Below are 23,340 nucleotides of genomic sequence, written 5' to 3'. Positions count from 1 at the left end.
TCACAGTGATCACTAACGTCCAGTATCGCCAGAAGCAGCTGATCACCATTTAGTGGTCATTGCAAGGCGACTGAGAAGTAGCTTCAACACCTCACTTAAAAACCGAATGCGGAGTGGTCCATGCTTGATTATGAAGCAGGTACATATAATAACATGACATCACATAAAGATATGTACTGGGTCCCACTTACTACATTTATACACATATAATAAAAGTTTAAAGGGCTTAAATCATATCTACCGCTGATTAATATCTAGATGTAAATATGAACGCTATTTATAAATCTAAGGAGTTATCGGATACTGGACTTACCGAAAGTTTTTTAGCGGACACAGAAATGATTCCTTAACATTTGTCCATACATACATGTACGTACAGGTCTGTTCTTGAACTAAGTTTATATACCGGTACATAACCAAAATACACGTTATAAATGTCGTCTCAATGAAGTTTCGGACCAATAACCTATAAAGCTACTCCCGAGAGATGTGAACTTTTTTTCGAAATCATACGGTCGAGAATGACTATACACCACTTAACCTCTCAGGGTGGTATTGATTTTGAATGGTGACACATCGGTTGAGCAATATTGTGAGGATTCAAAACCTGCTATATACTGAGAGTAGCTTAATTATTAGGAAGTGGTTCACTTAGTCCTGCATCCCTGTGTGGGTCCATTTCTTGGCGACTGGAAGGCAGAGGCGGCTGTTTCAAAATTATCATTATTGAACTGGCACGAAATGAAGCCTTATTTACATTAACTAAATATGTTGCCTTACTGTTTCAATTTACTTTCTACATTATGTAATCTGTGATTTATATGCCATATAACATGACCCATGATTGGAATAAAATTTATCTTATCTTAATATTGGAATCTTGTGATTCGTGAACGTTCTCACAATGGTTGGCGCGGGCCGCTGACTGCTGAGTAACTGAATCGTTAGAAAAATTGTAGTGACATGTAACCGAAAACGCGCACCTGCTTCATGAGATGAAAACAAAACATTTTAATCAGTTTTAATTGACTTACCATTGTCAAAAGGATTGTTACATATTGATTCTATGATGCATCGAAGCAGGCAAAGTTCGTTTATCACTCGGCAAAACCGAGAGTATGGGTATTCATCAAGGGTTGGAGATACTGCGAAAATATGTGCAAGTTTGACATCCGCAATCAAAGCCCATCGAACCTGGGACCCAAGAAAGACTGTCAGCGACACGGACCATGGCGGTGTATTCAATTTTGGTTTCTCCAAGAACGGGTAAATTTTAAACTTACGAAAAAAATCATGTCTGCAACTGTTGTTATGACTTACTTAAGTTACTAGCCAAGAGATGTTGGTGATGATGGGTGGGTAAGGGTTTTTAGATGGGAGCAAGACAAATCGGCCCCTTACCAAATCGGCCTACTACCAAATCGGCCCCTAAGACGTTTCGGCCCTGCCATTTCGTCCCTTTAATTAAAATGACTCGAGACGTTTCGGCCCCTTAGTGATTTTCAACAGAGACATTTCGGCCCCTTTATTTTATTTTTTATCTTGAGTATAAAGAAAAACATTGTAGGTCGTCTTATAAATGTAAATGAGATCTGTAAATAAGTTGTAAATAACATCTTTAAATTTACAAATAGACAAATATGCATGAAAAACATTGATATGACTGATATAAAAAATATAATTAAAATCTAAATAACTATTAACCCTGATTTTTAATATAAAATGTTAGAAAATCTAAGAAAGTTTATTTGTTATAACTGTTAATTATTAATTGATCATTAAAGACTTCAAAGAAAATGTGTCTTTGAACCATGCATTCTTTACAAGGCAAACGGTAAGTGTTGTGGGTGTGAAAAAGACATTCAAAGAGGGTCCGTTCAAAGACGTGTGAATGAATAATTGTCTTTAATTTTTTATTGTTGTTTACAGTTGATTAAAGAAGATTTGAGTAATATAAACACCTTAAGTATATATATTAAATCGTTTCTAAAAGTGGGTACCATTTGTTTTAAACGTGTTGCTGTGCTACTGTTAAATTTTCGTGTATTGGACATTATTAACGCGTTGTTGTTCTACTTTTATTTTATTGTGTAATGGAATTTTGTTAAAAATTGTAATGTCTGATTCGGATTTTTGTATTGAGTGAGATAAGGTTGTGAGACCGTTGGCAGCATTGAGTCTGCTATACAGGTAGGTGCAAGTAATATGTTTTATAGACACAAAAAACGTATATAAATGTATAACACTATCCAGGTATGGCTATGTTTACCGCTAAGTACTCCCATAACTCCCATGTAATTTAGATTAAAATGCACATACCGCCAAAGGTCTATCAAAGCTGTTGTCATTGACACTGGACTGGCTTTCGTGGTTTTTATTTTGCAATCTTTCCTGATTACACGCGTGTCTGACTTGTGATTCCCTAGTATAAATTTTTTGCTATGTTTCTTTGTTATGTTTATTGTATCAAAAACGGTAGTGTTTAAACATAATTCTGTAGATCCTTAGGACATACGCGATGTACATATTCTTGTTTCTTTTGTGTTGTATGTATCTTGCAGTATGTATAACACCGAAATCATTACCTTTTCATATTATACCTTAATATCGATAACATTCTCACAATATTTTTTATCAAACTTATGATAGAATAGAACTTATGTTATTAAGCAAGGTTTTTAAAAATGCCTTTACGTTTCAACCATTAATTTGTTATGTATGTGGTCTACTATTGCTCCAGAATAATTATAAATTATTATTTTTGACAATTAGTGTTTTATCTATACATAATTAGAAAATAATGTTTGTTTTATAGATGTGACTTGCAAACAAGTGACAACTTGATAGTTCTACAGATATTCTACAACAAATATGCATTTTAAAAAGAGTAAAACAATATATCCATAATAAAATAATCATATTCTGTTTGAGGTGCGAAGAGATAATTGGTATTATTCTGTAAGTGTGAGAATTAGCGGTTGGGAAAGTCGGAACAAACCTTGTACACGTATTCATAACCTTGTAAACACAAAGTGTCATAATTCCAACGTCTGATACCCCTGTGGAATGTGACAATTCGCCATAAGACCGTCTGTCTAAAAACACCTTTTAAGCCAGTATGGTTTTGCATACGTATTCAATATAAGATTAATAATAGTTTTTTTTCATCCTTACCTGATTTAAAATATAAATTCATAAAATGTATAACTTATGTCTTATAACTTTATTTATTATTAAATTGTAGTTAATAAGAAGATGTACTGTATATTAATTCTTATAAAAAATCTGTTTTCTTCTTTTCATAAATCATTATCCATCAATTCAGATGTTTCGCAGTTCGCCACTGCGGAATCGTTCCTTGATGAAACTTCAAATGAAGTATCCGCTCTAGACGCCAGGATCATGGATGAGTGGGACTCTTACGATTCGCATGATGTCACCTGCGAGGAGTTCCTGAAAAATGTTGGTGCCATCTACGGCGGGCGATAGGTGTTTGGTCAAGACTGATGTTAGACAATGGACATGTCATTATACATAATATTACCAACATAGTTATATGTAATATTTAAAGATTATTTAAAAAAAAAAATGAAGTTTATTTTTTTTTTCTTCTACTCTTTTTCATTTTATAAAAATATCTCGTGAATAAATTTTTACATGTTTTCAAGTGTACAGATATTTTCTTTAAATCTATTTTTATCTATACCTTTGTATGTATGTATATAGCTTTGTCTATTAAAATAAAAAAAATGAAATTACATGTTTTTTTACTTATATTTAGAAATAAAAAAATAAAATGTAAAGAAGGGCCGAAACGTCTCGGTAATCAGGGGCCGAAACGTCTACGGGATGGGGCCGATTTGGTAAGGGGCCGAAAAGGTAACCGTTTGAGCTAGGGGCCAATTTGGTAAGGGGCCGATTTGTCTGGTAGCCTTTTAGATTCTTGGGTCGGTTTAGAATTTCAGGTTATCGGTAATTCCACCGACCGTAGATTCTTTCCAAGTTTATTCTTTATTTGTTCAATTTGACGTATGAGGCTAATTCAGTTGGCAAACTAAACAAAGTTGAGGTTGTCCTAGAATAATTAATTATGTTCTGAGTACATGATATTTCCTCTTCTGCATTTAAAATACAAAAATCCCAATGGTTGACAATGGTTCTCAAAATATTGGATACCACCTTGCAAGTGTGGTATTCCATTAGTATTTAACGCTCTTAATTTGTGCAAAAAATTATGAAACTTGCCACCGGGTATTGAAGAAAGTATTACTTGTTAAATCTGTGGATATTCAACGGAACATGAGACATCCCTGCACACTCAACACTGATTGAATAAAATTTAACTACACTTGACTGATTAGCTTGCATTTAACTTTAGGTATACGGACACCCTTTAATGTGCATGTGTCACCAAGCTGTAAAAGTGGGTGTCCTCTGGGCTCTCTAGTTTCCCCCACAACACAAGACCACACTCTTGCGTAAAATCTTGCCAGCCAGAGTGATTAATATAATGTTGAAATAACTTGTTTCACAATTGATGTAAAATAAAAAAAAAACTAAGTATAAACTAACCCTTTCATCACTGTGAACATTTTATTAGGCTTATACCAGCATGTTATAAAATTTTATCATTGGAACACATCCATACCAAAAGGAAATTATATAGATTTTATGAATATGACATGTCATATGCAGAGATTTTTCATCGCGTCAATTAAAATGTGTCAGAATGCCAGCTCACTTTTTGACGGATGTCTGCCTGGGAGTAATATAGGTTTGGTTAGGACTTAGGGTAAGGTTTAACAGGAATTAACTTATCTGCCTCAGTGGGTATTTGACTGTATGTCATTGATACCAATAAGCACTCTTACGTGGCAAAAACTCAACTTGAACTCTGACCCTGGGTTATGAGGTACACATGTATGTACAAGTTTTATTGTCTCAAACTTTTAGCTGTGTCTAAAACATGTTTTATTGCATGGTTCATTTTTGCATGCTCCGCGAGTTGACTTTTAAAATAACTTCAAGTTGTTCTGTCTGTCAAATGTGCTACTTTAGGGTGAATGTATTTGGGTGTTGTTTTTGTTTGTGAAAGTTTTGGAGGATTGATGCATATTTGGACATCATGCATTGTTTTGATAATTTTGTAACCTGGTTTTGAACCTGACTTGATTGCAATGGATATAGCCAGCTCAAGGACAGTAACATTGATAATAATAATATGTTGTTATCAAGAAATTACTCAATTGACTGTCACATTTTGTGAATGATACAAATGGACCAAGACTATTTAATACCAGTTGCAACTGGTTTCATATGTTTAATTATCTAATAAAACAAGACATTGACCCTGTAAGACAATAATCTAGAGCACAGAACAATGAGTAAATGAATAGATACCCTTTAATACTGATTTTTTTGTAAACATTAATACTGCAATATATTTTACAGTATTTTTTTTAAAACTATATGAGGTCAAGGTATTGACGAAGCCTTGGTGTCACTTTTGTTGTTTTTGTCTGCAATGCAGAGTTATGTCCCTCAATCAACTGAGAAAAATGGACAGGTGTTTGTATTGCCCTGTGTTTTCTTGTTTTTAGAGTCATTATTGTTAATCTCCATAAGTACCTCTTAAGATTATCTGCTATACGAAGATATTCTTTTTCTTGACTTAGTTTATGAAGTCGTCATAACCCTTAAAGCTGCACTCTCAAAGATTGAACATTTTGACAACTTTTTATACCCCCCAAAACAAAGTTTGGGGGGGGGGGGGGGGTATACTGGAATCGGGTTGTCCGTCTGTCTGTCTGTCCGTCTGTCCGTCCGTTTTTTTTTTTTGTCCGGGATTCATCTTTGTCGTTATTGAACAAATCTTTTTCAAACTTTCAGATATTAATGGCCATGATGTAAACTTGCGCCTCTGTGAAATTGGTACGGGTCACATGACCCTGACCAGAGTTATCTCCCCTTGATGTGTTAAAGTAGGCAAAATAAGCCCTGTCCGGGATTCATCTTTGTTATTATTCAACAAATCTTTATCAAACTTTCAGAAATTAATGGCCATGTTGTAAACTTTCGCCTCTGTGAATTTGGTACAGGTCACATGACCCTGACTGGAGTTATCTCCCCTTGATGTGTTAAAGTAGGCAAAATAAGCCCTGTCCGGGATTCATCTTTGTTATTATTCAACAAATCTTTATCAAACTTTCAGAAATTAATGGCCATGTTGTAAACTTTCGCCTCTGTGAATTTGGTACAGGTCACATGACCCTGACTGGAGTTATCTCCCCTTGATGTGTTAAAGTAGGCAAAATAAGCCCTGTCCGGGATTCATCTTTGTTATTATTCAACAAATCTTTATCAAACTTTCAGAAATTAATGGCCATGTTGTAAACTTTCGCCTCTGTGAATTTGGTACAGGTCACATGACCCTGACTGGAGTTATCTCCCCTTGTAGGCAAAATTAGCTTTGTCCGGCCTAACTCCAGGGCAAACAACCTAGACATGGAGGGGTGGGGGGTATTCGCTAGCCTATGGCTTACAGTTCTAGTTTATTTTTTGCCTTGGTACGAGCCAATTTTTGCGAAAATCCATGGAAACCAGTTATATAAGACTTCTGACAAAAATTTGATTGCAGATTTTTAGCTTGACTATTCGAAGAATAAGGAGAGCTATGCTACTCACCCAAGCGTCGGCGTCACCCCTTGGTTAAGGTTTTGCGTGCATGCACACATAGGTTAATATCTCATCAACTACTTGAGGTATTGCATTGACACTTTATACAATGGTACTCAACCATCCAACCTATTTAATTAACCAAGTTAGATAACTCTAGTTTGCATTTAATGCCAATAATAGGCCTTTTTTATTTGACTTAGAAATTCTGGTTAAGGTTTTGCGTGCAAGCACACAGGTTAATATCTCAGCAACTACTTGAGGTATTGCATTGAGACTTGATACAATGGTACTCAACCATCCAACCTACTTTATTTACCAAGTAAGATAACTCTAGTTTGCATTTAATGCAAATAATAGGCCTTTATTATTTGACTTAGAAATTCTGGTTAAGGTTTTGCATGCAAGCAGACATAGGTTAATATCTCAGCAACTACTTGAGGTATTGCATTTAGACTCGATACAATGGTACTCAACCATCCAACCTACTTAATAAACCAAGTTAGATAACTCTAGTTTGCATTTAATGCAAATAATTGCCCTTTATTATTGGACTTAGAAATTCTGGTTAAGTTTTTGCGTGCAAGCACACATTGGTTAATATCTCAGCAACTACTTGAGGTATTGCATTGAGACTCGATACAGCAGTACTCAACCATCCAACCTTCTTAATTAACCAGGTTAGGTAACTCTAGTTTGCATTTAATGCAAATAATTGCCCTTTATTATTGGACTTAGAAATTCTGGTTAAGGTTTTGCGTGTAAGCACACATAGATTTATATCTCAGCAACTACTTGAGCTATTGCATTGAGACTTGATACAATGGTACTCAACCATCCAACCTACTAAATTAATCAAGTTAGATAACTCTAGTTTGCATTTAATGCAAAATAATTGCCATTTATTATTCGACTTAGATATTTTGGTTAAGGTTTTGCATGTTACAGCATTTAAGTCAATATCTCAGCAAATATATCATGTCTTGCATTGAAACTTTACATTTGTATTCCCAACTATATAACCTACTAAATTAATGGAAGTAAGGTAACACTTTTTTGAATATAATGCAAATTATGGGCCTTTATTATTTGACTTAGAAATTCTGGTTAAGGTTTTGCATGTAAGCACACATAGGTTAATATCTCAGCAACTACTGGATGTATTGCATTGAGACTTTATAAAATGGTACTCAACTATCCAATCTACTTAAATAACCAAGTTAGATAACTCTAGTTTCCATTAAATTCAAATAATGGCCCCTTTTTTATTCGACATAGAAATTCTGGCAAAGGTTTTGCATGTAACCACTTTTAAGTCAATCCTTACACTGAAAAGCGGCGGAATAGTCGAGCGCGCTGTCTCTGTGACAGCTCTTGTTTATATTAAAGTTCAAAAATTGATGTTTTAGATTTATGCATTTTTCTTAAACCGTTATTGACCCATAAAACATTAATTTCTGAACGGAAATATGAAAATCTGCGATCTGATTTTTTGTCAGCAATCTTATATCATTCGTTTGAAGATGTTTACGCAAAAATTTGCTCTTTCCACGACAAAAAATAAAAAAGTTGTAAAAGTGGTAAATCTGTGAGAGTGCATCACCCATATGTGTCTTTTGCATTCTAGATATAAAAAAAACATGAATTAGTTGGGATGGTACATGTATCTTAAGTACACATGTAACTAATGTATGTTATGAATGTTGATTGATAATGCTAAAAAATGTATATATATATATGTACTGGAATATGTTTGAGGGCTTTGAGCAAGATAAGTGTTCCTGTAACTAATTCAATATGTATATAGAGTTATAACCGTATTGCCCTTAGCTATCAGTAGCCCCTTGTTTGTTTCTGTTTCTTTTGTTTTCAATCTCAAAGGCAAATTTGTGAATTTGTGTCTTTGTGAAACAGACTCTTACTTCTATTTGTGTTTCAGGTCATTGCTGGGTGTTGCCATGGAGAGGAAGAGTGTTCTGTTGTTTGATGCTCTCAATGGAAAACTTGTGGCCAAGAAGACCAATGCCCACACAGACTGCGTCAATTGTGTCAAGTATGAAATCACTTATAGCAAAGATATGATATTGTTTACAATCACGTGAACATGGCCATTGAGTATATCATGAGATGTATAATTTAGATTTGATAATCTTAGACCATTTTGTTAGCCATTCTTATCTTTTATGTACACTGCACCATATAAGTAAAAATAAATTTATCATGACCAAGCTTAAAGTTAAATGACATACATGTACATGTATTTAAGTTAAAATTAGATTATGATCAATTGGTTATCAATGGCAAACAGCTCAGTTCAAATCAAATTAATCAAAATATTATAATTATTAAGTAGATTTTAAACACACCATTGCCCCTTTGCAGGTTCCTTGATGACCGTCTGTTTGCTACCTGCTCTGATGACACCACAGTTGCATTATGGGATGCCCGTTACCTGAAGCACAATGTACAGACATTCCGGGGCCACTCAAACTGGGTGAAGAATATAGAGTATGACTCTAGCCAGGGGGTTCTCCTCACATCCGGCTTTGATGGCTGTATCTACACCTGGAACATTAACAGGTAGGGGTCAACACATTTGATTGGAGCACAGTATAATGCTTTTAAATCTGTTCTAATGTTACACATGTATATTAAAATGATCAAATAACATGTCAAGGGTTTATGTTATATAAAATATCAGAGTCACCCTGTTAGTTTGTCAGTACATGTTTTTATAATGTTCTGCGTGTTGGTTCATTGGTTGGATTCCTGTCTGGGCTATGAACAAATTATGATTAGTAAATTTGTAAATTAATTTGAAGAAAAACTGTTTGTACAGCTTGTATTTTAATACCAGATTTACCTTCCAATAAAATTTTAAATAAAGCAGAAACAAATGAAATGAGTTTATTAAAAATGTTCATGAACTATGTAAAAGCTAACAAGTTAAATTTTACTGAGATTAAACCCTTCCTTAATTCTAGATATAGTACATAGTTTTCTTGGTATTTCCTAGTTGTAGTAGAACTAATTTAAGTAAGTAAAATAATAACAATTAACTTGTGGATTAGTTTTAGATTTTAATTAATAGACCATTCTTTACCACCAGGTACAGTACAGAGGACACGTCTAACCGCGTGTTCTACACGAGCGGCCTGATGAGGTCCAAGTTGTCGCCCGACTTCTCCAAGCTCATCATCTCCACACATGAGGGCTATATCATCATCATACATGACCTAGATCTCTCTACCCTTGGTAAACTTTCCATGCTAATACAGGGCCTGGCTTTGCTTGCTTTTATTTAAGGACCCTGTCTCATTAAAGGATCTGGATCCTCACAATTTTTTTATCTAACATCTGTGGACATTCTGTGGGAATGTCACAGATAACAAGTCAACAAGTATAACACAATCCTTTTCCTCCAGCTTGTTTACAACTTAAATACTGGCTTAATTTAATTTTTAAGAAATGTATAGAAAAAGAAAAAAACTGACACTAAGATTATTTCACTTTACGACTTAATGAAATTTTGTTATCTTGCTACATATTGGTGTAAATTAAGCACCAGGAAATATGAACACAAAGTTGAGAGAATAGAAAAAATCTAGCTGTTGTAATTATATGTTAAATTTCCTATTAGCATTCTAAAAATTGTGTTTTCATCAACTGAGCTGTTAATCTTTAAAATGTATACATGCACAATGTAAAAATATGTAGAGATTCTGGATGATAAAATGACATGTACGTTTTACTTCAGATGAACTTAACTATTTTATCAGGGTGGCTTGACTACATGTTTACAATTGCATTGCAGCCACCATTTCAGTGAACTGAATCTGAAAAATGCATTAGTGTCAGGTCTTAGTAATTTGATTGATTTGAATTATGTAATAGTTGCTGCACCCACGATGAAACATGAGCACTTCAGCTAAAGGACAGCGTTCAATAACTAATAACATGTGGTATAAGTGAATAGCATTGTAAAATATCTGCATTCTTGTTATCTAGTTGTTCAACTCTGCCAAGTTGTTAGGGTTCTGATATGAAAGTTAATATCTAGAATAGAAAGGAAACACTCTTAAACCTTGTTCTATTACATAAAACATTACTTTAGCAAAATTATTGTAAACAAATAACGTACCACACCTTGAAAGCCATAAATAAGCAAGAAAAGCAAACAATATAGACATTTTGTAGTAGTCAGTTTTATGTAAATGGTATCTCTTGTTTTTCTAGGTGAGGACTTGAAAGGGTTCAAGCCCAACATGTATCGTCTGATGCAGCGTAGCCAGACACCGCTGAAGATCGGCCTGCAGTACAACCATGTGTTTGAGCAGGACAGGAACCGAGTGGAGTTCATAACTGACTGGCCAGCGGGGAATGAGGCCAACATCATATCATCACTGCAGGTTTGTGGGATAGAAAGTTAGTTTGTACTAATTTCTTTTAGTTCAATTGGAATGAAAGTTGACTGGTGGAACAAGTACCAACTTCCATTTGAGTGGCCACTACAAACTTTTCCTGGTGGGGTTGATCCCATCACATCTTTTGCAAGACATAGACATATATATGACCATTCTAGGTCATATCTAATAATTAGATAATCCTCTCAGAATTGCTATATTCAAGTGGATAGCGTCCACAGATCAGATTAAGGATCAGAGAGTCCCGCATTAGATGACCACTTCAAGTTTTGTTAAAAGTTATAATTTAGGAATGGTGAATGATTCTTAATCATATACACATAGCTTAGATTAAACCTGTTTGTATGTTTATGCGATCACAGCACTGTTGTATATTGTAGGTTCATCCCCATGGCTGGTCCATCCTCTCACGAAACACAGACTCATCAGAAAATACAGAGGTACACACTGGGCAATATGCAATGTGGAGCCTTTTTTTACTTACATTTGATTAAGAGGCGATTACTAAATGCTTCTTTTAGTTGGTTGGTTTATACCAAAATGTTTCTAAAATAAAGTTGTGCTCTAGCTAAAAAATTACTTGGAATTAGAATGGGTTTTTTCATGTCTAATTTACTGAATGAAAATATATGACAGAGTGTTAACAAATACAATTCTATGCTTAAAAATAAAGTAAAATGTTGCTTTTATTAAAACATTTTAATACTATTCTTAACAGTTCTTTGTTTCTATTATCAGTGGACATGTGTCCATGATCTTCAAGACTATGGTGAGGTAAAGAAGACCCCATCCCGCCCGTGGGAGGTAGCATGGACAGCCCCTCACACTAGCTCAGCCTACTGCACCTCAACAAACACACCTGCTTACTCCTCCCAGGCACCATCTGCTAGAGCTAGAGGGGGCAACCAGTCTGCTGGCTCTGTCACTGAAAACACATCCTCTGCTGCTGGAGATGGAAATCAGTCAAATGAAGAAAACGTAAACCAGTCAGATGATCCTGGCACTGAAAACCAGTCTGCTGCTGGAAATAACGACCAGTCAAATGAAGAAAATCTGAACCATTCTGCTGACTTTGTCACTGAGAACCAGTCTGCTACTGCATGTAGTAACCCGTCTCATGAAGAAGATAGAAACCAGGCTAAACCTGGAAACAGTAACCAGCCAATGGAGGAGAACATGAATCAACCTGGTGTTGATGAGAGCTCTTCTGTATCAGCTGGCAATCAGTCAATGTCTACGGGGAGTAATGAGGAAAATGAAGGTAGTAGCAGTGCTAGTGCTAACCAAGAGCGGAATCTTCAGTCACTTAGTCAGGCTACAAATGCTGACAACTTAGCTAATGATGGATCACAAAATAATTTGCAAAGTGACCAAAATGATAGCAGCAGTGTCCCAGTGAGGGACAGTCTACTACCAAGAGAAGACATTGAATCAGACAGTTCAGAGGGTGAAACCTCCTCAACTCAACCGTTGAGAATCTCGCGAGGAGTGGGGAATGGTTCTGTGAACCCAAGCCTGAGACCCGTGCCCCCTGCTAGTTCACCCCTTATTGCAGGCCCCATGCATAACTCCCTGATTCAGATCAGGCGGGGCTCCAGACAGGATGACGGCAGTTTCTCATTCTCAATATCTGTGCACACATCAAGTGGACGAACCATCATGTTCAGTCAGGAAGATATTGAGGCAGATGATGAGGAGGATAGAGACTTCAGAATTACACCTGTTAACACCGAGTCTAGAAGGCAAAATGAAAGTAATGGTACGGATAATAGATCAAGGGTGCAGGATAGAAGTAGTGAAAACACCGCCCAATCAGGTTCAAGTAGTAGAGGCATTAACCAGAGTGATCAAGTCTCAGGTTTGAATCTGGGTATAAATGGGAATAGAAGTAGTTCATTAAGTATTGAAATTAATGACATGGATAGTGTTGATGTTGACAATAATGACAACTCTGACGTTGAGAATGAGAGTGAGCATGACATTATTGATGATGTGATGATGTTCCCAGATACTGACAGCTCTGATGGTGAAGAAAATGATCCAGTTCAAGGGAGTGTCAATATAAACTGGCCAAGCCATGCAGGCCTAAACAGTGGTGTCAATATTTCCATACAGAGTAATGATGATTCCAATGATGAGCCAATGTTTAGACACACTGGACCTTCAAGAATAAGGCGAAGGGCGATAAACACTGTAAGGCAAAATGCATCCCCCTGGTCGAGAGCTTCTAGCAACCAGACAGACAATTCATCAAGTTCTAATTCCAATTCACAAAATGTTGGTAACAGACGTGTGAACACTGCCGCCAATAGCAATAACCCGGCCCCTGGAGGGTCGGTCGATGTTCAACCACGAAGTAATTCCTTTATGTTTGTGCTGGAGTCAAACTCAGGCACGAGGAGACGGAGAGTGCTCAACCTGAGCTATCTGGACACTTTAACAGAGACAGAGAACTCACAGCTTAAAAAGAACATTCACACAAACACGAATCGCCTCCAAGGCTATATGGAAGAGTGTAATGTAGGTCGTGGCTTCATTAAAGAGGTGGCATTCAGCTCAGATGGCAGATTAATAAGTTCCCCATTTGGGTTTGGTATAAGACTGTTCTCATTTGATCCACAGTGTAACGAGCTCTGTGACTGTTATCCCAGATCCCCGGTCAAGCTCTATGAAGCCACTTGCTCTCTAGCTCATGTTAACATTGTGGTTGCCACACAGTTTTCACCCGTACATAACTTGGTTGTTTCAGGATGTCTCGATGGCAAAATAGCTTTCCATCAGCCTGTCCTTTAAAAGTCTGCAATATTGTTGTGTTACATGGTAATCAGATCTGAAAGTTCATCAATTTTATTTTTTGTTTTTATGTTACAAGTCAATATGTACATTCAAAGTATATGAACAGTTACTTTAACTGTTAAGTTGTCATGTACATGTAATTTTTATTGGAATTCTTCATGGTTTGTACAATCAATTTGTTTCTTGAACACAGTGGTGATCTGAGGATGCTGTTAATGTTAGCGGTAATTGAAGGATGATGTTTCATTAAGAAGGCAAAACTTTACAAAACCTTTGTAATGTGACAAGTTTTAATCTTAGTATTGTAAACTTGACAACTTCTGTTTTAAAAAGGCAATCAAGGAAAATGTTTTTTTGTTTAAACCAGTATTAACTGGTAATAATAATTGGTATACAATAAAATAACCCTGGTGCAGTTCACCTATGTTTATTTTTGTTATTGATTTACTTTCAAATATTTTTTTGTGTTCATTCAATTCCAGACATTATAATTATGGTAATGGTAAAATCATTGATTCTAATTTTAATTTCGTCTGTTTTTCGAAGAAGGAAATCGAGGTATTGTGATAGTCTTTGGGTTCTTGGCGCACGCATCGGTTTTGTAGGCGTCGTGCAAAAGAAACAATTTGGAAATTGCTTATAAAACGTTTCAATATATTTGAATGAAAGTTGATTAGAAGCAGCACACTGTAGTGCACATGAAAATCGTAGTAAGACCCATAACTCTGACTTGACTGAATGTCACGTTATGAACCTTTTTTGACTGAATAAAGCAGACGATGTGTGGAGTTCTTCTCGCAGTGTTCTTATTGGCATTGTTAAATTACCTTTTGATTGGATTATAAGAACAAACATTGCAAGGTTGATCTAGAGCATGTTTTGTAGCAATTGAGGTATGGACTGCTGCTCATTTTCCCTGATATATGATGCCTACATAAAGGTAGTGAACTAGTCTAATATCAATGTCAGAAAAGCGCTTCTTTAAACTATGCATGCAATTACAGATAACAAGGTCATCTTCATTTTGTTTTGTTAAGTGTGGTATTCCATGTCTTATTAAATAATGAAGAACTTTTAAGTTTCATTATTGTTTAGCAAACATTTGTCCATATCCCAAACCTTATACATACCGTCAATTATGTTGCCATAGTAACTTGATGTTTTTCTAACGAGTGGCAACAAAATGACAAATTCCAGCTTTGCTGGACCGTGGATCAAGATGTTGGAATCAAGCGGCCTGCATACATACAATGTTTTTGCGATCACGACTAATGCCGTTACCTTTCGGGCAAGTTTTATTGAAATATATTCTGCTGAGTACAGTTGGCGTGGGCAGTTATTCCTATAAAGTGCGTTATAAACCTATGCTTCGTCCTGTACGCACCACTTCGTTCCCCTATCGTCAGCTTATGTACAAAGTTCTACAAAGCATTAATGACAAGTTTTACATCTGTTTTTGTAACACTGGCCATGAACTTTCAGTATAAAAACAAAAAAAAAAATGTACGCAAAACATGTCTTCTCGTGGTGAACATTTGTGACAAATGAAACATCTATTTTTGTGACAATGACCACGAACCTTCAGTCAAAACCACTCTACGCAAAACATCGCCTTTCTATAAATATTTATGACAAGTTATACATCTATTTTTGTGACATTGACCTTGAACCTACATTGGTGATGAATGCGAAACATTGTCTCCATATGGTGAACATTTGGGGTAAATAACACAAACGTATTTGCTTGTAACATTGATCATGAACCTACAGACTTTGGTGGCGTATGCGAAACATTATCTCCGTATAGTGTACATTTCTAGCAAGTAATACAGCTGTGTTTGTGACACTGACCTTTGGACTTCAGAAATGGATGTTGTATAAGCAACATCGTCTACCTATGGTGGACATTTGAGGCAAGTAATGCACTGAATTGACAATCATTTTGATTGGCACGTTCTCTGTTCGGTGAAATGCTCCAGTAACCACGCATAATCCCCCGGGAAGATGCAGACATCAATTAACTGTGTAATGCTAAACGGCATCACTGGTGTAAGTATCCGTCATGTCGTGACAGAAAATGGGGTGCAAACAAATACCATCACGGCAAGTTTAAACTTTTATTAAAACATTAATGAATAATGAAACAACTTGTGCAGATCTATAACAAAATGATAAATGGTAAAACACCGAGCTTATGGCTGAATAAAACAGATATAAAGGAATTAGCAAATATAAAACCTTAAATCGAATATGCATACAAAAAGAATGCCCACGACCTGTGGACTATCAATACAAAACAAATAATAAAGTAATGTCAATAAAACAATGCGTAGGAAATTGCGCTGAATGTTTTCTCTTAATTGGGGTTTCGTAAACTAGAACTTTCGCAGTCTGGTACCATAGCTCGTCCATTTTTCTAAGTTGATTTAGGGGCCACAACTCAACACGTTGTCGACAGAGTAGTGGGACTTGCTACTCATGTTCACATTGCCACTGTTAACACGCGCACCAAGTTTCACGTCAATTCTCTTATAACGTCCGTGGACGACACCGATGCAATGACAATACCTCCAAAAACACAGACGACCTAAAATGGTTATTTGAAATTCGCCAATAAATGTTGCCAATGATGTTACTAAATGTAAGATTGGATTTACCTCATTGTACCTGTTTCCGAAAAGTATTACTGTAACATTAGTCTGCTTAAATCCTTTTAGTAGTAATGCAAACAATAGTACATAAAACCTTCAACTCAAAGTCAGTTGGTGGCAACAAAATTTCAACAAATCAAAGAAACAGGGAATCAATCAGCAATGTCTAAGTGATAAACAGAACAATTAAAACATGAATATAATCTAAGTACAAAGTTAACAACATAACGATGGAAACATGTTAACAAAAGTGCGTCAACATATAAAACGGTATCCAAAAATTGCCATGTGAAAAGTTACAAAATTTACTGCATTTTAAATTACAAAAGAGCTCTCACACGTTAATAAAAATAGATAAAATCACACACGTTTTTTTTCCAGATTTTCACTCTATCCATAAATCCATATTCCAGGGCTTTAAGATGGAAACCGGTTTGGCATTACTGGAGATAAAAACAAAACAACACACACATACAACACAGCTCAGTCAAATAAATGTGTGTTTAAGTGTAAAACTATGCAAACACTTAAAGGGTAAGACTATCTAGCACTTTCTCGTAAATATGGTTTGTACCATGAACACATCTTCAAGAAGTAGTTCATGGTCTTTAGCAAGTAGTTCAATACTTTTCGTGAATAACCGCCACAAAAATGCATTTAGTTTTGATTAAAAACCTAGTATTCCTTTGTACAAAATTCAGGAAAAACTTTTACATGTTTATAAAATTTAGTCACGACTAAGTATACTGTTCATCTCAAATATCGTCATTCTTTTAATGATGCACGTGGGCAGGGTAACAACATTCATCATGTGACTTCCGGGGGTGCATCCCGACTTCGCGGTGGCTTCCGGCCAAAGTTCAGCTTCCGTCGAACTCTACTCAGTGTCACTGTAAAAGAAAGGTGTACAATTGTAAGGTTGGACACATAAAGGCCCCCCCCCCCTACCCTGTGAGTGTTCTTTTACTCCCTTCTCTACCCAGTGAACCCTCTTTAACTCCCTCCCCTATCCAGTGACGCTCTATCACTCCCCCCCCCCCACCCAGTGAACGCTTTATCACCCCCTCCCCTACACAGTGAACTCTCCTTTACTCCCTCCCCTACCCAGTGGACGCTCTATCACTCCCTCTCCTACACAGTGAACTCTCTGTTACTCACTCCCCTACCCAGTGAGCGCTCTATTACTCTTTCCCCTACGCAGTGAACGCTCATTTACTCCCTCCCCTACACAGTGAACGCTCTTTTTCTTCCTTCCTCTACCAAGTGAACGCTCTATTCCTCCCCCCACCCAGTGAACGCTCTGTTACTCCCTCCCCTACCAAATGAACGCTCTATCACTCCCCCTACCCAGTGAACGCTCTTTTACTCCCTCCCATACACAGTGAACGCTCTTTTTCTCCCTCCCCTACCAATTGAACGGTCTTTCCCCCCACCCAGTGAACGCTCTATTACTCCCTACCCTACCAAATGAACGCTCTATCACCCTCCACCCATTGAACGCTCTATTACTCCCTCCCCTACCCAGTGAACGCTCTATTACTCCCTCCCCAACCAAGTGAACGCTCTATTCCCCCCCCCACCAAATGTACGCTCTATCACTCATTCCCCTACCAAGTGAACGCTTAATTACTCCTTCCCCTACCCAGTGAACGCTCTATTACTCCCTCCCCTATCCGGTGAACGCTCTATTACTCCCCCTATCCAGTGAACGCTCTATTACTCCCTCCCCTACCCAGTGAACGCTCTATGACACCCTCCCCTACCCAGTGAACGCTGTTTTACTCCCTACCCTACCCAGTGAACGCTCTATTAATCCCTCCCCTACCCAGTGAACGCTCTTTTACTCCCTCCCCTACTAAGTGAACGCTCTTTTACTCCTTCCGCTATCCAGTGAACGCTCTTTTACTCCTTCCGCTATCCAGTGAACGCTCTTTTACTCCCTACCCTACCAAGTGAATGCTTTTAAACTCCCACCCCTAACCCAGTAAACGCTATATTACTCCCTCCCCTACCCAGTGAACGCTCTATTGCTGATAAGGATTTGTTTTCTTGTGACATTTTGTGACTCCTCGTGTGCCTTGACTCTTTATATGTCTTTAAATATTATCAACGTTACCAGTTTGGCTGTCGTATTACAATATTGCTATGGTATCGTTACAGAGTGGTCAATATGTTTTACCATTTTTGCACATGTTGATTTGCCTAAAGAAATAACTGACATATTGTATGAGAATTTGAGCATGTGATTTTTTAAATGACACAAATACAAGTTCTAACCAGGCGGCTCAACAGTCAAGTTCTCGTTCTCAACTACTTCCGGCGACCGCGTGTAGTGGCCATTTCGGCGCGCCGCCTCGTATTTCCGCGTGACGCGGCGGTGGCAGCTCCCGCTCGTGATCGCGGCACAGGGTAGGGAGCGGGGGTCCGAGGCGACAGGGCTGAGCTGAAATTGCTCACATGCGCCACACGCCGTCTCCACTGAAATAAATAAATAAAATTATGATGATAATAAGTATATTGTATAAGCGCTTCAAAGATTATGGCTGAAATAAAACATGTTCAAGACGTTAGGTCCCGACCGAACCTGCACACGCAACACGTATTCAAGCGATCCCTGCGCTCTTAATGTTTATTTGGAAGCAGTTATCTGAATAATTCTTCTCAGCATCTATTGACAAATAGATGCATTTCCTTGACATTTATACAAAAACAAAGAATCTTAATGTTTAAAAGTAACTTTAGGACAATATACATAAAAGTGCTGTGCAAGGCAATATCAGTTCTTGTATCGAATCCAAGATTTTCATCATCTTTGATATCACGTACACGTGATCTAATTGCGATCTCAATCAAACAATGATCGCTTGATAATGAGCAGGCATCAAATACAATATTGAATTTCAAGGATATTGCCAAATTTAGGGGTTTGTTTTTAACTCTTATTACATATGTGTAAGCTCAGAACAGTGGATCGCACACAAGTAGCTCATGTCGAACATTCATTGCAAAAAGGATATGAACTTATTGTATAAATGTAATACGGACTTGGTTGTACGACAGACGTTAGTGTTTTAACGTCAGTGTATGGACGTTCTAGATGCAGGCAAAAAGGTCGCCGCGGAGTCTTACTGCCGGCTTTGTAGGTAATGAACCATTAAAATATACTTTATTTAGATGCCCATTTATTAATTTACTAAAATTATTTTAGGAAACAAGCTTAATTTTAAAAAGAAGGAATCAAATAGTCATTGCTAACGAATCTTTAATACCACTGCTTATTTCATAAAAGCCACCGAAGACAGCATCAATATCAGTGTTGTCATAGCTCACACACATCGTTATATACATGTACGGGCAAGACGGCGAACCGTTAAATGATGTTTTGTTAATATGTGCAAAATTAAAATTATCAGCTTTGATGTTTATATAGTTATTTCCTTCATTTTTGAGAAAGAGTTTTACTAATGAGTAACAGATCTTTTAGCAACATAAACGTTGCAATATTACACCAACAGTACAGTTCTTTTTAACGTTTTAGCCGCTTTGCAGACACAGTATACTGAGATAACGTCATTATTTTATGTTATTCAATTTGCACTTTAAGGTGGCAGGGAGGGGGGATGCACAACCGACAAGCTCCCTCAAAACTTTCATTTTATTGAGGTATTGTAATGACACGTATATACAATCGTTCATGTATTTTAACCCTTCATTCAAAAATACCTTTTCACACCTTATAAAGTGGGTCAAAATAAGGTATCGGTACTTCCTAACATTCAACCAACTGGGGGGGGGGTGCACGGGCCCCACTTCCCTGATAGACCGCCACATTCGCTGATGTAAAAAGCAGAAATGATCTTGCAGTTATGTTGTTGGCATCATTTTTTAACCTTGAGTGATTATTTATATGTTATTTCTGTACCAAAAATGAAATGTTTATATCATGAAAGATACAAACAAATGTTGTTACGTCCATATTTCGACGTCATCCGTTTCTAACACTCACTTCGGAAATAAAAGTTTGATTTTTAGAAAGTTTTTCTCAGACTTGTTTACCATTATTATATTTTACCAAGACATGTAGATAGAACGCTCCATGTCGCTTCTATTTCTTCTGCTCGTAATGTCAAGACTTTTGTCACATTTAACGATGTTATCATAACTGGTAAGAACAGAATCCATAAAATGCACATTGTGAGGGAAAAGCCAATGTTCTGAAATACCAAAGATATTAACATCTTTTTGCAGTAGACATCGGATAAATAAGATGAGCTAGAGAATATACTGTTATATTCCATGTTACAGTATTCAAGTTCATAATGGCATGGTTATCAAATAAGTACTGTATAAAGTGCGGTGATATTTTAACTTAGTAGGTATAAGATCATCTTTGATTGGAAGCATTATCATGAAAATAGCCATAAAGGAGTGACTACATTTCATCAGACCACTACGCGATTTTCTATCTTATGACCATTACACCTTAAAGCTGCACTCTCACAGATTGAACGTTTTAACAACTTTTTTATTTTTTGACTTGGAACGAGCCAATTTTTGCGAAAAGCCATGGAAACGCGTTATATAAGACTGCTGACAAAAACTTAGATCGCAGATTTTTGTATTTAAGTTCAAAAATTGATGTTTTATGCATTTTTCTTAAACCGTTAGTAACAGTTTAAGCCATAAAACATTAATTTACGAAAAGAAATATGATAATCTGCGATCTGATCTTTTGTCAGCAATCTTGTATCATTGGTTTGCAAATTCATTTTATTAATAATTATGAAATTAATTATGAAATTTTAAGAATAAAATGCCATAAACGGGCTGAATTGAAAGTTTGAAAGTTTTATTGCCTTTCTGTCAATTGGAAAAATATATTTATTAATCACATTTATACAAATGTACTTTCACTATTATATACAAATGCTTTTGAATGGTGTTATAGATTTTATCTATTTGATGGCGTTATACGTTTGACCTATTGTATTTGAATCACAATATATAAATCGGCTATATACAAATCGATCGTTAGAACTAAAGCCGCCGCGCATATTGGATTTCATTTGTCATTAACTGAGTTAGCGTATTATCAGAGCATGCTTTATTTCATTTCAGTAATTTAAAACCGGACGTTTAAATAACAATTGAAATGCTATATGATTTACACTTTCATTGAAAGTAAAAACAGAAGATCACGTGACGTTGCGCGCCGACAATAGAACGTTGCTAGGAATCCACGTGACGTCGTTGAGGACAAGGCCGCCAAAACCGTACCATAACATTGACATGTGCTTAAGTGATTCTCATTTAATGAGATTTTAATTTGGCTGAAAATCGTGTTCATATAAACGATATAATAACTGGATTTATACTCAACTACTGAATAATGGCGACATTACAAGGTATGGAAGTTAACTTATTTGTGTTCAAGATAAGATTAAGCAAGCAGCCTCTTCAGACCCACTTGTTTTGTTAGGATACTTGATTTAGTCTATTGGTAGACGTTAATTTATCTTATTTTCTCTCAATGTTATGTAATGCTGAACTTTTAAATGACCTTATCTCGAAGGAATCGGTATTACAGAAACAAGGCTCGTTAAAGCGCTTAAAGCGTATGTATAGACAGATTAAAGAATAAAGCTATTATGTTACTCTTGGAAGAAACCCATGATTACTTAAGCGCCTAGGCGTTAAATCATCAATACATAAGACATAAAATCGTTGAGTCCAAACAGCATTCATGTACATAAAACGTATTGAACAAGAAATCATGGAAGTCGGATAAGAATAAACAATTATACAAATAAAAAAGTGACATACATGAAAGCAGCTATCGAATATACTTGACAAGTGACTAGTTGGTTGCAGTATGTTAGCTGTACAAAAAAAGATTCTATACAGCGTTCAAAACCCTACACTTGTTAACAAAACCTCTGAGACAAAGTCATTAATAAAGAACACTAGTACATTATGCACCAGCGCAATGTATATGTACAGGAATAGCAACTTATTAAATGCATAAAGCTAGTCAGACCTTAATGGGAATCATTTTAAACTATTACCGCTTGATTAATTCTTGATGTGTATCATTTCCTGGATTCAAAAACATGTTTTATGAGAAATTATCAGTCAAATAACAAGTTTATTTAAACTTGAATTACCCTACCTCCATTTCAGATTTTTTTTATAAAAAAACGACATCACCAGAGAGACAAGAAAAATATTTATTTTGCAATGTTTTGGGTAATAATTTGTATCATAGTAACAAGAAATATATTGCTTTCAGAAATATCATTATTGGCCACATCACCAACACATAAAATCAAACTGTATATGGTATTTCAATTTTAACATACTGCTTTGACCGCGTACAGATTTGAACATCGACGTTTTATAGCCAAATCAACAAGTTCAAGAACTACGCCTGTCTTTATTAACAATTAACTTTAACCTTTAGGAATCATAATACAAGGAATCAATTTTTTTTACCGTCTTGTTTAAACAAAGTTTGAAATTTCCAACCATCTATTTAAGCCGTGCCTGCAAACAATGAAATCTTTAAAGAAGCTTATATTTATGTGTAGAAATGTATACTTATTGAATTACCTTTTAAAACAAATACAATATACACTCTATAAAAATGTTACTACCTAATATAAACAAAGAAGAAAAAAAAGAAAAAAAAGAAATGTGCTTCTGTTTGGATTCGAACCCCTACATTAAAACCCTCAAAGGATTTGAAGTCCTGTGATTAAAACATATGCTAAAGCAATAATATTGAAGAGAATCAC

At 36.2% G+C, this 23,340-nt stretch overlaps 3 protein-coding genes across 8 annotated transcripts in view; 2 read left to right on the top strand and 1 right to left on the bottom strand.

Moving 5' to 3' along the window:
• The first annotated feature begins 976 nt into the window (after window positions 1-976).
• LOC128212243 (dentin sialophosphoprotein-like) lies at window positions 977-14,969 on the top strand. The gene is made up of 7 exons (XM_052917605.1): window positions 977-1,266; window positions 8,615-8,728; window positions 9,058-9,255; window positions 9,785-9,930; window positions 10,912-11,084; window positions 11,480-11,539; window positions 11,838-14,969. Exons 1-7 carry the CDS (start codon window positions 1,067-1,069, stop codon window positions 13,890-13,892), a joined length of 2,946 nt encoding a protein of 981 aa, XP_052773565.1. The 5' UTR covers window positions 977-1,066; the 3' UTR covers window positions 13,893-14,969.
• Window positions 14,970-15,998: 1,029 nt separating this feature from the next.
• The window catches only part of LOC128212373 (nucleolar protein 16-like), a 45,608-nt gene continuing 38,266 nt past the window's right edge, over window positions 15,999-23,340 (bottom strand). Inside the window, exons 6-7 of the mRNA XM_052917809.1 lie at window positions 18,824-19,024; window positions 15,999-17,436 (exon numbers count right to left, since the gene is read on the bottom strand). Coding sequence (XP_052773769.1) covers window positions 17,354-17,436; window positions 18,824-19,024 — 284 coding nt within the window. The 3' untranslated portion in view covers window positions 15,999-17,353. The remainder of the gene's footprint in view (window positions 17,437-18,823; window positions 19,025-23,340) is intronic.
• Window positions 19,531-23,340, top strand: part of LOC128212372 (testicular haploid expressed gene protein-like) — a 34,741-nt gene continuing 30,931 nt past the window's right edge. For 4 of the 6 annotated variants that reach the window (XM_052917807.1, XM_052917805.1, XM_052917804.1 and 1 more), the window contains exon 1: window positions 21,603-21,951. In XM_052917807.1, the coding sequence (XP_052773767.1) occupies window positions 21,936-21,951 (16 nt within the window). In that variant the 5' untranslated portion in view covers window positions 21,603-21,935. Of the gene's footprint in view, window positions 19,690-21,602; window positions 21,952-23,340 lie in introns of those variants that run through there. The other 2 variants (XM_052917808.1, XM_052917803.1) reach the window with 1 other exon arrangement.

This window comes from Mya arenaria, chromosome 12, assembly GCF_026914265.1.
Source record: "Mya arenaria isolate MELC-2E11 chromosome 12, ASM2691426v1".
NCBI classification, from domain to species: Eukaryota; Metazoa; Mollusca; class Bivalvia; order Myida; family Myidae; genus Mya; species Mya arenaria.
Note: the sequence above shows the minus strand (reverse complement) of the source record. Positions and strands in the feature narration are given on the sequence as shown.

Coding starts and splice junctions, on each gene's coding strand:
- LOC128212243 (XM_052917605.1), top strand. CDS start 1,067: ATGATGCATCGAAGCAGGCAAAGTTCGTTTATCACTCGGCAAAACCGA. Junction 1,267..8,614: donor TTTGGTTTCTCCAAGAACGG/GTAAATTTTAAA, acceptor TTTGTGTTTCAG/GTCATTGCTGGGTGTTGCCA. Junction 9,931..10,911: donor CCTAGATCTCTCTACCCTTG/GTAAACTTTCCA, acceptor TTGTTTTTCTAG/GTGAGGACTTGAAAGGGTTC.